This window comes from Rhinolophus sinicus, linkage group LG10 (assembly GCF_036562045.2).
Source record: "Rhinolophus sinicus isolate RSC01 linkage group LG10, ASM3656204v1, whole genome shotgun sequence".
Taxonomy (NCBI): Eukaryota; Metazoa; Chordata; class Mammalia; order Chiroptera; family Rhinolophidae; genus Rhinolophus; species Rhinolophus sinicus.
Genome location: NC_133759.1, coordinates 68,780,263 through 68,795,551, shown reverse-complemented (window position 1 = coordinate 68,795,551; position 15,289 = coordinate 68,780,263). Strand labels below are relative to the sequence as shown.

Here is a 15,289-nt window from a genome sequence, read left to right as displayed (position 1 = left end):
CTGGCGCGTTGGAGACAGTGGTCAGGCAGGAGACCCTTGTGATAAGGTTCAGAGCGTGTTGAGAGCGAGGGGGAGGCAGGGGAAGGGAGCTGAGTTCATATCACACCTCTTCTCTGATTGATTCAGCTCACATTTACTGCGCGCCTCCCCAGGCCCCGGGGCTCCCGTTGCCCCAGTACTCCCCGGCCAGGCGCTCAGAGCGTTCTCCGGTTCTGTTCTCCTCCCCGCCCGCTCTTCTCCCGCAGCCAGCGAGCGAGTCAATGGCCCGGTCCCGGAGCGCCCTGGAACCGCCGCTGCTGGCGCTGCTGCCGTCTCTGCTGATGCTGCTGCTGGCGCAGGCGGGCGCGGCGGGCGCGGCGGGCTCGGTGCGCCTGGCGGGAGGCCTCACGCTGGGCGGCCTGTTCCCGGTGCACGCGCGGGGCGCGGCGGGCAGGGCGTGCGGACCGCTGAAGAAGGAGCAGGGCGTGCATCGGCTGGAAGCCATGCTGTACGCGCTGGACCGCGTTAACGCCGACCCGGAGCTGCTCCCCGGAGTGCGCCTGGGAGCGCGGTTGCTCGACACCTGTTCGCGCGACACTTACGCGCTGGAGCAGGCGCTGAGCTTCGTGCAAGCGCTGATCCGCGGCCGCGGCGACCGCGACGAGGCGGCCGTGCGCTGCCCGGGCGGCGTTACCCCGCTGCGCGCCGCGCCCCCCGAGCGCGTAGTGGCTGTGGTGGGCGCCTCGGCCAGCTCCGTCTCCATCATGGTCGCCAACGTGCTGCGCCTGTTTGCGGTGAGGCCCGCGGGCCGTGTTCGGTGTCCAGCCCCTCTCTCCCGTCCTCGCCCTTGGGGTGGCGGAGGTCTAGTCGCCTTGGAGAAATCACTCCAATTCACAAACAGCTGCTTCCGAGAAACCCTGTGGGTCCGGCCAGACACGAGCCGGAATCAGGTTCACTCCACCACTCAGGCCTCCCTTGACTGCTCTGGCGCCCTCCCATGGCTGCCGCCCGCACACACAGTCCTTTGTGTGAATTAAAGAAGCGTACCCCCATCCTCTGATAGGCGGCCCCTTCCCGCAGGATACAGCTAGAGCACGGCGACCTGGACTTTAGCCCCCACTGGACCTCTTGTTCCGGTGTCTTCGTTTTGGGCACACCCTGCGCAGCGGTGCAAGGAGGTCCTGACCGTGGGCTCTGGAGAGCTCTGAGTGATGAGGAACCAGTTGTCCCTGGAATCAGGGCCCTCCTTCCTGTGGGGCGACTGGCAATTGGGACGAGCTCCTGGCTGCTCTGGGGGGTGGTTGGGCCTGTAAAGTCCTGGACCTCGCTCCTCCTTTTTGATCATAGTTTAAATTCAATTTCAAAATGTCTGTCTCTAACGGTCACTTAAGGGGCAACAGTGGGGTCTGCTTTCTAGAGTGCTTATCTCCAGCACCCTGCCCTGTGGGGAATGCTTAGACAGTCCCTGCCATGCCCTCATCTCTGGGGGTCTGTCTTCTGTGGGAAGCAGCACCTTCCTTGCAATCTGGGGGGGGCAGTAATTTGGGGGGCATAGGAATCATGGATTAGGGGGCCTTTGGCATTAGAATGTGGGGAATTTTCTGTACATTCTGGGGAGCAGTCTTCTGGGACAGTTTTATTGGGGTTCGTGATGGGGTGTCTCTGTCCTTTCATCTTTCTGAGAAGAGTAGAAGTCTTTGCTTCCATCTGGCTAGGGTAGAGGACTTCTCTTTACTGAGTTTTACTGATTCTCCCAGGAGTGGCCTCTGCTCCTGCCCCGAGGCACTAGGTGGGGTTTGCTCTGGGCCCCCTTCCATCACCTGCATCCACTTTACTCCTCTCACCCGTTTCTGCTGGGCCGCAGCATTTGTGCAGAGCACACAGCTGCACCTTCTAGTTGGCACTGAAAGAGGTTGTGTGACTGCTCAGTGTGTGTGTGTGTGTGGGGGGGGTATCTTTGTCTCACCAGCTCATGTCTGTTGACATTTGTGGGCTGTAGCCTCTTTCCTGCCTGGAGTTCTGGTTTCTGTCTCTCTCCCTCTAGGCAGAGATCTCAAATTCAGGGAACTTTGGGGTCCAGGTGGGGACTGTAGCTGAGTGAGCAGGACCCTGTCGTGCGGGGAGTCCGGTGGGGTCTCTGGTCTCGCTCCCCCCATAAGAACGCAGGATATGGTGAGGCCAAAAAGGAACACCCATGGAGCCATAGGTAGGGGAGTCATACCACTATATTCTCTCTGGCGGCACTATACTCTCACTGGAGGCTGGATCCACACTGTCTGCAAACCGCCATCCACGCTTGCCAGCCCAGCCGCCACCTTCTTGCTAGCCCCCATTCTTTCTCTCTCTTTTTTTTTGCTAGCGTAGACACGGCAGTTATATTAGTGGCCAATGGCTCACTGGTTACAGCTGACGGCCAACTAGCCACAGCTGATGGCCATCCAATCACATTGATGGCCATTTACTACCTGAGCCAGCACCTGTCTATGTGAGGCCGAGAGCCTGGAAACTGCTTCCTGGGGCTCTGTCCCCACAACCCTGTGAGCCCAGGGCCCACTGCTGCCAGCTCAGTCCAAGACTGAGGTGGTGCCGCACCCCCAGACTTTGGACACTGGTTACTAATTCAAAAAATTTTAAATGAAGACACAGTGCACAAAGAGCAACCATGGGCCAGATTTTGCTCCGTCCGGGGCTGCTTTGCAATTCTTGGTCCAGAAGCAAAGACGAGAGCTTCTGAGTTCACTTCTCAACCACATCCTGTGCTCTCAGGAGGGTCAACGTATGGGAAGGCTTTTCTGAAGAGGAAACTAAAGTGTCTATGGCACTTACTAATATACTGCAGCCAGCATGCCTTTCTCTGCCTCCTTTTCTCTGACTTCCCCTCTTTCTTTGTCTTTCTTCTTGTTTTTCTCCCTCTCATCCATCCTTCCTCCCTCTTTCCTTCCCTGACCCTTTTGCTGTACACTCCCCTTTCCATAGACCTTTGCACTCCACACTTTGCTTCTGTCCCACTGCAAACAACCCTGTCTCCCCAGCCCAGCCCACTCCCTCCTTCCAGAACCGCCCCATGACCTCCACCAGCTCCCACTTGCTGTTTCCATAGTGACTGTCTTTAATATGGTTCTGATTTGCCCCTCTCACTGCTGGCCTCCCTCTTCCAGATGGCTCAGCCTTCTCCCCTCACCTTGCACATGGCTGCCCTGCAGGCCTCTCCTGCATTAGCTCCCCCTCTTCATTCCTGCCATCAGTCACTCTAATGCACACAGGTAAACCCAGTACCAGACAGGCCCTTGCACTAGGCCCCTGAATACACGCCCCTCCCCAGCTCACCTGGCTGCTCTGACCCCTCCTGGGCCTGTCCTTGTCCACACAGTTCACCTCTTGGTGTGAATTAGGAAAATTTGTCACCTGTGGGGCTGACAAGGATGTCCCTTTCCAGGGCAGACAGCCTGTGCTTAGCAGTTGGATGGGCTGCAGGCTGCAATTGAGCTCCCACCTTGCCTTTGCTCAGACACACCTGCACAACTGTATGTTGTGGCCATGCCCTCTCCCCTCAGACCTCCCCTATTCCATCAGACCGACTTACAAGATGCAGGTCTTTCCCACACCTACTGGCCACTCCAGCTGGTTCTCAGCTCCCTACCCTGAAGCTTCCGTGCCCCCACCTGTGTTCTGAGTCCCCGTTGCCCTCCCTTCCTGAGGTTACTGACCCTTGAGCCACAGCTCAGGTATCCTCCCCCCTCCAGATCCCTCAGATCAGCTACGCCTCCACGGCTCCTGAGCTCAGCGACTCCACACGCTACGACTTCTTCTCCCGAGTGGTGCCGCCCGACTCCTACCAGGCCCAGGCCATGGTGGATATTGTGCAGGCACTGGGATGGAACTATGTGTCCACACTGGCCTCCGAGGGCAACTATGGCGAGAGCGGGGTCGAGGCCTTTGTACAGATCTCCCGCGAGGCTGGTGAGCGGGGGGCAGAAGGGTCAGAGGCACCAAGGAGCCTACAGAAGGGTGAGGCAGGGACCATCAAACGGGGCAGAAGCCATGAGTTGGGAGCACGGGGTCCATGGTCGGGAGTGTGGATGGTGTCCTCTGTGGGCGGATACCCCTTTCCTTCAGAGGACTCAGCCCCTGCCTCACGGCTTGATGGGGCCCAGGCTGGCCTCACCCCTGCAGACCCCTAGCCAGGCCGCAGAGCAATCATACTACACAGTCATGTGCAGCAGCAGCCCCTGGGGTTGGGTGGGATGGACGAAAGCTAACTTTGGCACCCGGACACCCAGGGGGAGTCTGTATTGCCCAGTCCATCAAGATTCCCAGAGAACCAAAGCCAGGAGAATTCAACAAGGTGATCAGGCGACTCATGGAGACGCCCAATGCCCGTGGCATCATCATCTTTGCCAACGAGGATGACATCAGGTGGGACGGATGGTGCCGGAGGTCACTGAGTTCTTCAGATACTCTCCTTGAAGGCCTTGCCTCCTCACACATCCGCACATGCATATCCTTCCTTTCTCCCTTTGCCTCTTTCTCACCCTCCCTCCCCCTGCACACTTCTGCTGCTGCCCTCACTGTCTGGTGCTCCCAGAAATGAACCAAGCCCAGTCTGGGTGGAGATGCTCCAAATCTAGCCAGGGAAGCACACAAGAACACGTGTCCATCGGTAGAATTCGCAGTGGGGGGCCTGTGGGCACATCGAAGTGCAGAATCTGAGCATCAGGAAGGACCCCAGGGGCAGAGCCAGCAGGAGCCCTTCCAGGCAGCGTGAAGTGGGTGCAGTGCGTGGAGCCAGAGGGCAGGCCCGGGGCCCTGACTACCCAAGAGGCCCAGCACAAGTGTAAATACCTGATACCCCATGTTCCTGATAAGTGAGGGTCTGAGGAGTGATGTGGAATGGGATAGGTGTTGAGAGGGGAATGGGAAGTGAGTAGGGCTAAGCTGGAGGAAGAGCTCAGGCCCTTACTCACCACCAGCCCTGTTCCTACCAGGAGGGTCCTAGAGGCTACACGCCTGGCCAACCTGACTGGCCACTTCCTGTGGGTCGGCTCAGACAGCTGGGGAGCCAAGACCTCACCCATCCTGAACCTGGAGGATGTGGTGGTGGGTGCTGTCACCATCCTGCCCAAAAGGTCCTCCATCGACGGTGAGCTCAGAAACGCCCTTCCCCACCCCTGCTGTCTCCACCCCTGCTGTCCTTCCCAATTAGCTCCTCTTAGGGCACTCATTCCCCCATTTGTAAAATTGTACTGTGATCCAGGCCCCTTCTAGGATTCCCAGGCTCTATGACTCAGATTCTGACAATACATCCCTCCCTCCAAACAGTGTTTGAATGAGCTGGCAGATGAGGAAAAGCACACCCACCCCACAGCGTGAAGAATTTTTAGTTTGTGTTTTTTGTTTTGGTTTTTAATTCAGTGCCTATATTTCTGGTTCTGCCAAGAGCACTGTGATTGGAGGGTGTGGATGGGAGAGAGAAAAAACAAGGATGTGGGACATACTGTCCTGCTGATCAAAGTGATGAGGCCTTTCCCTCCCCACCTGTGAACATCTGGAGGAATCCAGTAGGGGTGTTCACTTTACAACAGTATTGCTCTTTTTCTTTCCCAAAGTCTGAACTGAAGACACTTTGATGAGGGTTTCAAGGCTGTTTATGAAGCACGGACCCTTATAAGGCTGAGCCCTGACACCCACACTGATACCTCTTGGGGGTGTACACCTACCCTCACACTCTTTTCCATTAGAATGCATTCAGTTGCAGGTGGCAAACTAGACAGTGTAGTTTTAGCAATAGAGGTATTTCTTCACAAGACAAGAGGTTTGAAAGTAAGGAACTTTAGGCTCGGGGCAGTGAGTCAGTTATGTCCTCAAAGCCCTGAGCTCTCTCCTTGCTTCTGTTTCACCATCGTCTGGGGTTGCTCTGTCTTCATGCTTGTGGCATCATATTTACAAAGTGGCTGCTGAAGCTCCACCCATTACATCTGCACAGCAGCACCCTAACCAGGAAAGAAGGGGCAGCATAAAAATCTTTCATGTGGTGAGGCTCTGAGTTTGCAAGTTCTACCCTGGGGTCCCCAGATGGTTGCATGGCCACTCCTAGCTGCAAAGTGAGGAAGTGGTGAAGGCACACAGGAGAACCATGGCTGGCTCATGGTTGCCACCCTTCTCCGTCATCCCTCTCAGGATTTGACCAGTACTTCATGACCCGCTCCCTGGAGAACAACCGCCGGAACATCTGGTTCGCAGAGTTCTGGGAAGATAATTTTAACTGCAAACTGACCAGCTCAGGTGCCCAGTCAGATGACTCCACCCGCATATGCACAGGTGAGAGCTGCACAGGGTGGTGAGGTGGCGAGGGAGACGAGGAAGATGGTGGGAGGCCAAGCTAGGCACTTGGGGGCCAGGCACACTTCCTCTGGGCATCCCTAGGGCAGGTGAGGAACGCATTGGCCGGGACTCTGCGTATGAGCAGGAAGGGAAGGTGCAGTTTGTGATCGACGCCGTGTACGCCATTGCCCACGCCCTGCACAGCATGCACCAGGCTCTCTGTCCTGGGCACACAGGCCTGTGCCCCGCAATGGAGCCCACCGATGGGCAGATGCTGCTGCAGTATATTCGAGCTGTCCGCTTCAATGGTGAGTGGGTGCCAGGGTCCCTGCGAGAGTAAAGGGAAGCCCACTGGGATAGATTTCTCCGTGTGACCTGGGATGAGTCAGGATCAAGGGATGGGAGAGGCAGCATGGTGTAGGGAGCGCCTGGGCCTGAGAGCTGGGGACTTGAGCCAAGTTCTGGGCACTTCTTAACACTCCTCTTTTCCTTGGCTTCAGTACTCCCTCCCCCAACTTGCACAATTCAGGTGCTGGGGAACTTCTCTGCTACCCCTTCTGCCTGGAACCCTCAGCAGGTCACACACAACTCTCGCCTCCACTGCACAGAGTTTGGAAGCATCTGGTCTCTCGGGCACACATGGGACACCATGCATGTGTGAGGAGGGACTGTGCACGTGCTGCCCACTCTGAGTCTCGGGCCTCCAGACGCTGTCCCAGCAAGGTCCTGAGCACAAGGCAGGAGTGCGATGCATCCCTTGGACCCCCAGGGGCCTGGCTACACTTCTGAAAGGGCCCAGACAGACTTGGCTTGTGGGGAGAGGTGCACTTGTACAATTGCTATCCTTTACAAAAGTAAAGCTCTATATTCCACCAAATATGGAGTGCTTTCTATTTTCCAAGCTCTCCGCTAAACAGTGCAACTCAATTTCACTCCAGACCAGCTCTACAAGCTCATAGAACAAGCTTCTAAAAGAAGTCAAGTTGATTGTTCAAATTGGTACAAATTTCATGCCAACACACAGACCTTTGTGCAAGTCTGAACTCATCCTTTCACCTGGACACTTAAGCTTTCTTTTTTATTTTGTAATTGTGGTAACATACACATAGCATAATATATACTTACCGTCCTAACTACTTTGAAGTGTAGTTTAGTCGTATACATTGTTGTGCAACCCATCTCCAGAACTCTTTTCATCTTGCAAAACTGAAACTCTCTTCCCATTAAACAACAATTTCCCATTCCCCCCCACCCAGCCCCTGGCACCCACCACCCTACTTTCTGTTTCTATGAACTTGACTCCTCTAAATACCTCGGATGGGTGGAATCATGCAGTATTTGCCTTTTAGTGACTGGCTTATTTCACTTAGCACAAGGTTCATCTCCCAGGTTCATCCACATTGTACATGTGTCTGAATTTCCTTTTTAAGAATGAATAGTGTTCCATTGTGTGGATATGCCACATTTCATTTATCCATCCAACTCCCAACAAACATTTAAATTACTTCCACCTTTTGGCTATTGTGAATATGCTGCTATGAACACGTGTGCCAGTATCTCTTCGAGTTCCTGCGTCAATTCTTTTGGATAGATACCTGGAAGTGGAATTGCTGGATCAGGTGGTAATTCTGTGTTTATTTTTTTGTGGAACCGCCCTACTGTTTTCCACAGTGACTGCACCCTTTTACATTCCCACCAGCAGTGCACAAGAGTGCCAATTTCTCCAAGTCCTTGCTGATCCTTGTTATTTTCTGTTGCTTGGGCCACCACTGTCCTAATGGGCATGAGGTGGTACCTCACAGTGGCTTGATGGGCCTTTCCCTGATGCCAGTGAGCATCTTTGCATGCTTGTTGAGCTCTTCCTTTATCCTGGCTGATACTCGGGGCTCTCCAGGAGGCTGGCTTCCATGGGCTGGAGAACCAGCTGAGGATGCCAGGCTTTCCCTCCAGGCAGCGCGGGAACCCCGGTGATGTTCAACGAGAACGGGGATGCGCCGGGGAGATACGACATCTTCCAGTACCAGGCGGCCAACGGCAGTGCGGGCAGCGGCGGCTACCAGGCGGTGGGCCAGTGGGCGGAGACCCTCAGGCTGGATGTGAGTGGCACAGGCTGAGTTCCTGGAGAGGGGGGGGTGGCCCCCCCACTCCTGGGGCAGCAATCACAGGCCCTGTGTCCTGTGTCGTAGGTAGACGCCCTGCAGTGGTCGGGGGACCCCCGGGAGGTGCCGCCATCTCAGTGCAGCCTCCCCTGTGGGCCGGGTGAGCGAAAGAAGATGGTGAAAGGTGTGCCCTGCTGCTGGCACTGCGAGGCCTGCGACGGGTACCGCTTCCAGGCAGATGAGTTCACGTGCGAGGCCTGCCCGGGCGACATGCGGCCCACGCACAACCGCACGGGCTGCCGCCCCACACCCGTGGTCCGCCTCACCTGGGCCTCGCCCTGGGCCGCGCCGCCGCTCCTCCTGGCCGTGCTGGGCATCACGGCCACCACTGTAGTGGTGGTCACCTTCGTGCGGCACAACAACACGCCAATCGTCAGGGCCTCGGGCCGTGAGCTCAGCTACGTGCTGCTCAGCGGCACCTTCCTGGTCTATGCCACCACCTTCCTCATGGTGGCCGAGCCTGGGGCGGCCGTCTGCGCGGCCCGGAGGCTCTTCCTCGGCCTGGGCACCACTCTCAGCTACTCCGCCCTGTTCACCAAGACCAACCGCATCTACCGCATCTTCGAGCAGGGAACGCGCTCCGTCACGCCCCCGCCCTTCATCAGCCCCACCTCGCAGCTTGTCATCACCTTCAGCCTCACCTCCGTGCAGGTGGGTCCTCAGGCTCCTGCAGTTATGGGCGGGGCACCGACCTCCACTTAAAAAATCAGAGAGTTATTCTTCAGTTTTGGTTTCCATGTTTAAAAAATAGAAAGCCTCGAGAGACAGGGCCCTGCTGTTCTCCCGTGAGGAGAACTAGGTAAGAGCAGCCTTTCCCCTGCATCCTCTTGGAAGGAAAGTGGGTCAGTAAGGCCAGGGCACTAGCTTCTAGCTTTTTTTCTGTAAAACAACGAAATTAGTATCATAAACTGAATTTGCTCTGCCATAATTTGCCTCCCATATAAAAATAGAGCAAAGAAATACCTGATTAATTTTCCTCGAGCAAAGAATCTGTTTCCATAAGGGAGTTACTGCTGCCTCCTGACTAGAGGCACGGGCTCCAATGATGTCCCTGGAGGGCAGCACCGCGCTCCATGAATGGCCAGATTTCATGATGTATATGCAGCAAAAGCAGACTTGCTATGGGTCTTTCTCTAAGACAGTAATACCACAGCTTTGGAAATGACTCCATGGTCTGGGTGTTTTCTATGCTAAGAGAAAGGTGTGTGTGACATTGTGTGACACTGCAGAGCCAGCCAGGTTCTCAGCGCCAGTTGGAGGGCTCTGGCTCAGCTCATTTTGACACAGCATGCTCTCCACTCCAGGTGAGCCGTTCTCCCCACCCAGCGATGCGTACACCATGTCTGTTCCCACCCACAGGCTCCGTGCACAGGGTTCTCCATGGCTGGGAGTGCTGTTGTCCTCCTGCAGGTGTAATGTGAGCTTCCAGTCAGGGACAGAATCTCAGCCCAGCTCATCCAGAAATGGCACCTCACGGCCTCACTGCCTGGAACCCCCATGGTGCACCTCATCCCAGGACATATGCTTAGGCTATATTCAGTGACCCCAGCTCACCTAAGGACTCCCCATATTATGCCCTCATTTCTGGAAACCCTGGGCCCTTTCAAAGAGGCAGGCACACGTTAAACTGTACTAGGTTATTTACCAAAACGGTGGGTGTGAAATGGTATCTCACTGTTGTTTCAGTTTGCCTTTACTTAATTTCTAGTCCACCTGACCTTTGCCAGCTGTGCTCTTTGTGATGTGCCTGTTCCTAAACTTTGATCGTGTCCCGTTAGTACTTTGTAGGAGTTCATTACATGGGTCCTAGTTCTTTATCAGTTACATGGGTTACAAAATCAGTGGGGTACATTTTATATTTTGGTTGCTACTCCTTCATATCTCAGGCCTTGAGTTTTAGTTTCTCATGGGAAACTTTCCCCCACTACCTGGAGCCTTGTTCTAAGAGAAGCCTCTGTGCCGGACAGTGGGTGGGTGTTATTTTACCAGTCCCTTGTTCATAGAGCTCCTGCCTTTGGGAGAAGCACAGAAAGGTGCTCCTTCTAGGTGCACAAATTATTAAAACAAGTTCCTTCCTCGAGGATCACACAGCCTGCTCCAGTGCACAACACCAGAGCGGTGGCTAGATTTCAGCCCCCCCTAGTGCCCCCACCCCCAATCAGGTGCTCTTGTGCAAGGAATGACCTGCATGAACGTATGGGGCAGCCCTTCCAGAGACCTGTCTTATGCAGGTGTCTTATTTCCCTCTCTCCAGCTTCCCTTGGCTCAAGGTCATGTCTCCTGACTGTGAGAAAATTGAAACTCCGTCTCCTCCCTGTTAGGACCTGTCCGACTCAGATAACCTCCCAGACCACCCTGCATCAGCTCATGTTCTCACTACTCTCCCCCAGGGGCCTGCACGCTGAGCTGCACTGTGCGCTCACATGTGAGTCCATTACCTCTCCTTCAGCAGTTCTCTGGATCTGGAGAAGGAAGGGGGTCCTCAGGCACTAGGTTTGCCATGTTGCTTCATGGAGACAGCCTAACACTTCACATCTACAGAATGGAGAGGATTCTGCCTGCCTGCCTAGGGGACAGTAAGGAGAAGACATCTGTGCTGGGCCTGGCCCTTAACCAGTATACAGGCATCAGCCCCACCTCCAAGCTGGCACTGGGTTCTCACAGCAGATTAGGAGGGTTCCCATTCTGTGGATGGAGAAGACGGATTCAGGGTCACAATGCCTGTAGTCACTGCACCTGCAGGACTCAGTAAATGGCATTAGTAATGGTTGGAATACAGGAAGAGAACATCCAGGGGCCCCTTACCCAACCAGCACATACCTCCACTGGACCATGTCACAGGCCTTTGCCTGGGAAGTCTGCCCTTGGATGGCCCTCTCCTCTGCACGGTGGCTCTCTCAGACCCAAGCAGCTTCAAGAGGACCCTCACCTGCCAGAGACCTTACTTGGTAGCTAGGCTAAGTGTGTCCCTGATGTGGTGTTGGCTCCTGCAGGTGGTGGGAGTGATGGCATGGCTGGGGGCCCAGCCCCCCCACAGTGTGATTGACTATGAGGAGCAGCGGACGGTGGACCCAGAGCAGGCCAGAGGGGTGCTCAAGTGTGACATGTCGGATCTGTCCCTCATCGGCTGCCTGGGCTATAGCCTCCTGCTCATGGCCACGTGCACGGTGTACGCCATCAAGGCCCGTGGTGTGCCCGAGACCTTCAACGAGGCCAAGCCCATCGGCTTCACCATGTACACCACCTGCATCGTCTGGCTGGCCTTTGTGCCCATCTTCTTTGGCACTGCCCAGTCAGCTGAAAAGGTAAGTAGGGTCTCCCGTTGGTTTCACCACTGCCTGTCCACAAAAGGGAAGGGCTCAGTTGTCCCAAGAGCTGAGCCACACGTATGAATGGCTGCTTGGTTGATCCATTCATGCACTTAAATACTTGTTTACTCATTTGTCTTTCCAGTGTCCCTCTGCTTGTGCACTTAATCATTCCCCTCTTCCCTTGTTTATCATTCATTTGTTTATCCATGCTTCTTACCATTGATTAACTTTTTATTCACTTACTTCTTCACATGCTTTATATCAGGCAATCCATTAATTGATTTGTTCATTTGTTTGATCATTATTCACTCACCTGTTCACGTATATAGTAGAACATTTGTATATTCATCCTTGCCATCCATTCATTTGCCTACTTGCTCCTTTATTCAATCTCGGTTCATTCATTCATTTGTACATTTGAAAACATGTTCATTCATTCATTAATAGGCTCTAGCCCCTTTTAGTCACATGGACCATTTCCTCAAGTGTCAATCTTTGTGAATGAAGCCTCTTCCCTCAGTCACTGGTTCACTTGGTGCCATGCCACTCACCCTCCTTACTGCCCACACCAGGGCCACCGTGACTACCACTTCTTCATGCCACAGGCCTTTGCTTATGCAGTTGTCTTTTCCTAAGGGCTCATTCCCAGGCTATGTGGGGGTGGAGGGGAGAGAACAGGGCTGAGTCCCACCTGGTTCCTTCCTCCATGGCTCAGATCTACATCCAAACCACCACACTGACCGTGTCCTTGAGCCTGAGTGCGTCGGTGTCCCTCGGCATGCTCTATGTACCCAAAGCCTACGTCATCCTGTTCCACCCGGAGCAGAACGTGCAGAAGCGGAAGCGGAGCCTCAAGGCGACCTCCACCATGACAGCCTCACCCAAGGGCGAGGACACAGAGGCCTCCAAATAGAGAGGGGGTGTGAATGGGATGGTTGTGCCCTCTCCTCTCTTCTTTTCTTTCCCTTGCTTCACAGTAGAAGCTGTGAAGAGTCCAGGCAGGCACATGAGGGGGGTCTGTTCATGTCAGCATCATACTTCCTCACTGCAGACTAGACTTTCTACTCATGGTGGGAAATGGCCACCCAGAGGTGTCTACTTTTAAAAAGGGACTACCCTCACACTTTCTGGTCTGAAGTTGAGACGTTGAAGTGAGTCCCTGGGCTTGGCCCAGGGTGAGTGACATTTCCATCTTGACCAACCACCAGAACCTAGGGATAAGAGAGTGTGTGAGAATGTATAGATCCCAGAATGAACTAGAGGGCTGGTATGGGGGAGGAGCCGTCTCCACAATAGGAGATGTACAGGTCTGTATTCTGGACTGAGCAGAATGGGCTTGGCACAGAGGGACGGGGCCTTGGGTGCGACCCCTGTGAGAGAGGGTGGGCCTGCAGGGGCAGGGGAGTGAGCAGTGGTCCTGGGTGCACCCCATGAAGTTACTCGTGTAAGGGCCTTTCCCTTGGGATCTGTCCTGGGATCTGGGGGATGTCACACTCAGACTACAGCTTTTTTCCTTTCCCATCTGTGCTCCCTTAAATGACCCTGAACCCTTAGGAAAATCAGATGCACTTGTGCAGTTCAGTGACGTGAGATGCCAGTTGAGGGATTGTGTTCAGGAGTTCCAGGTTGGGACCAGTGACAGAGAGAATGGTGTTCATGGTGAAGGTTAATTCCACGTAGGATGGATATAAAAACACTTCTCTCCCAGTGCCCCCTGGGAAGTCCTCTTTGGAAGGCGAGTGTGAGTTATGGGGAGGAAGGTGCCTGCCCTAGCAGTGAGTAGATGTTCATTTCTCTTTCTTTCTTTCTCTCTCTCTCTTTCTTTTTCTTTTCTTTTTTTTTTTTTTTTTACATACATACAACATAGAGACCCTTCCCTATACAGTCTCTGGCGCATAAAAGTTTTGACCTTGGGACTAGGTGTTTCTACATTCTTTAAATGAGTAGGTCTTCTCCTTAGAGTAACATTTTTGGTGTCCAGGGTCTCCTTCCTCACATATGTTGCATTCCTAGGGTTTGTTTCTCTGCAGTGTTAGTCATGAGGTTTCATGTAAGGCTGAATCCTTTCCCAAATTCATTATTTCACAGGGCTTCTCTCCTGTGTGGGTTTTCTGATGTATAATGAAGTGTGTTTTCTTGCTGGAGGCTTTTCCTTATCAGTGCTTTTTCTCCTATACTAACTTGTAGATTCAGTGAGCTCTGATCTCCAAATGAAGGTTTTCCTGCATTTACCATGTTTCCCTGAAAATAAGACCGGGTCTTATATTATTTTTGCTTCAAAAGACGCATTAGGGCTTATGTTCAGGGGATGTCATCCTGAAAAATCATGCTAGGGCTTATTTTCTGGTTAGGACTTATTTTGGGGAAACACGGTACCATTTTTTTGGTTTTTCTCCCAGGACAAGTTCTCTGATATGCAGTGAATCTTGGCTTCTAGTTAAAAACTTTTCCACATTTGTTACATTTTTGTGGTTTTCCCCATTCTGAACTCTTATGACTCAGAGTTTGGATGATTTCCATATTTAGAGGATTTCTCCCTGTGATGTGAGACTTCTGACTTAGAGTCCTGGCTTCCTGCTGAAGACTTCCACACACTCATTTCTACCTGCGTCTCTGGTGTGAGTTCTCTGATGCACGGTGAACTCTGTCTTCTCTTTACGGCCTTCTCGCATCGGTCCACTTGTCCATGAGCCACAGCATGAGCCATTCTGTGTGCAGTGGGCTCTATTCCCAAAGGTGTTATCATACTTAATTCACTCGGGTGGTCTCCTTTCTGAATTCTCAAATGTAGTCAAAGGTTTGAGTTCTAGAAGATTTTCCACGTTCAATGTGTACATAAGGTCGCTCCCCTTGATCATTACTGTGATGCTCAGTGGGGTTCACAACTCCTTGAGGATTTCCCCTGCTATTTGCAGGCATAGTTTTGCATTATCTGATGTCCAATCAATCAATTTGAACCCTTGAATAAAGTCTTTTTCACATCTGTGGAATTTATAAGGCATTCTGCCCTCATGGTTTCTTTAATGTTGAATAAGAGCTGAGCTATATGGTTGGTTTGCTCACATTCATTGCCCTCAAATGACTTCTCCCCAGTATGAACTATATGTTCCAGTGGAAATGGGATTCTGGATTGGAGGCTTTTCCACATTACAATTACAGGATGCTCTCCAGGATGAGGTCTTTAGAGCATAGTAAGATTACATTTTGACATGAGCTTTTACTCACCTATTTGTAAGGTTATCACCTGTGTTCAATGTGTTAAGATTTGTATAGAAAGGCCTTTTTTATATTAATTATATTCTTATGCTTTTTCACTGGTGTGAATTTTTTTTGACATATTTATTATAGCTTTGTCACATTTATTACGTTCTATGTTCTTTGGAAAATTTCCCCAAATTCATTACACTCATTGCTTCTCATTTTATTCAGTGACCCTTGTTAAATAAATGTAACTTTCCCAAAAAGTTTGACTTGGGTTTTCTGTTGTTTTTTTACATCAATTTGCAAGACTCCTTCCAA

At 52.8% G+C, this 15,289-nt stretch overlaps 1 protein-coding gene across 1 annotated transcript; it reads left to right on the top strand.

Annotated features, from left to right (window-relative positions):
- The first annotated feature begins 260 nt into the window (after nucleotides 1-260).
- On the top strand, nucleotides 261-13,607 carry GRM6 (glutamate metabotropic receptor 6). The gene is made up of 10 exons (XM_019719757.2): nucleotides 261-773; nucleotides 3,723-3,939; nucleotides 4,260-4,395; nucleotides 4,965-5,119; nucleotides 6,157-6,297; nucleotides 6,408-6,608; nucleotides 8,251-8,396; nucleotides 8,487-9,110; nucleotides 11,453-11,764; nucleotides 12,486-13,607. The coding sequence occupies exons 1-10, from the start codon at nucleotides 261-263 to the stop codon at nucleotides 12,681-12,683; spliced, it is 2,643 nt and encodes an 880-aa protein (XP_019575316.2). The 3' UTR covers nucleotides 12,684-13,607.
- Nucleotides 13,608-15,289: the final 1,682 nt, after the last annotated feature.

Excerpts from the sequence above, each read along its gene's own strand:
- GRM6 (XM_019719757.2), top strand. The coding sequence starts at position 261 with ATGGCCCGGTCCCGGAGCGCCCTGGAACCGCCGCTGCTGGCGCTGCTG. Across the intron at positions 9,111-11,452 it reads TCAGCCTCACCTCCGTGCAG|GTGGTGGGAGTGATGGCATG; the intron begins GTGGGTCCTCAG and ends TGGCTCCTGCAG. Across the intron at positions 11,765-12,485 it reads CTGCCCAGTCAGCTGAAAAG|ATCTACATCCAAACCACCAC; the intron begins GTAAGTAGGGTC and ends TCCATGGCTCAG.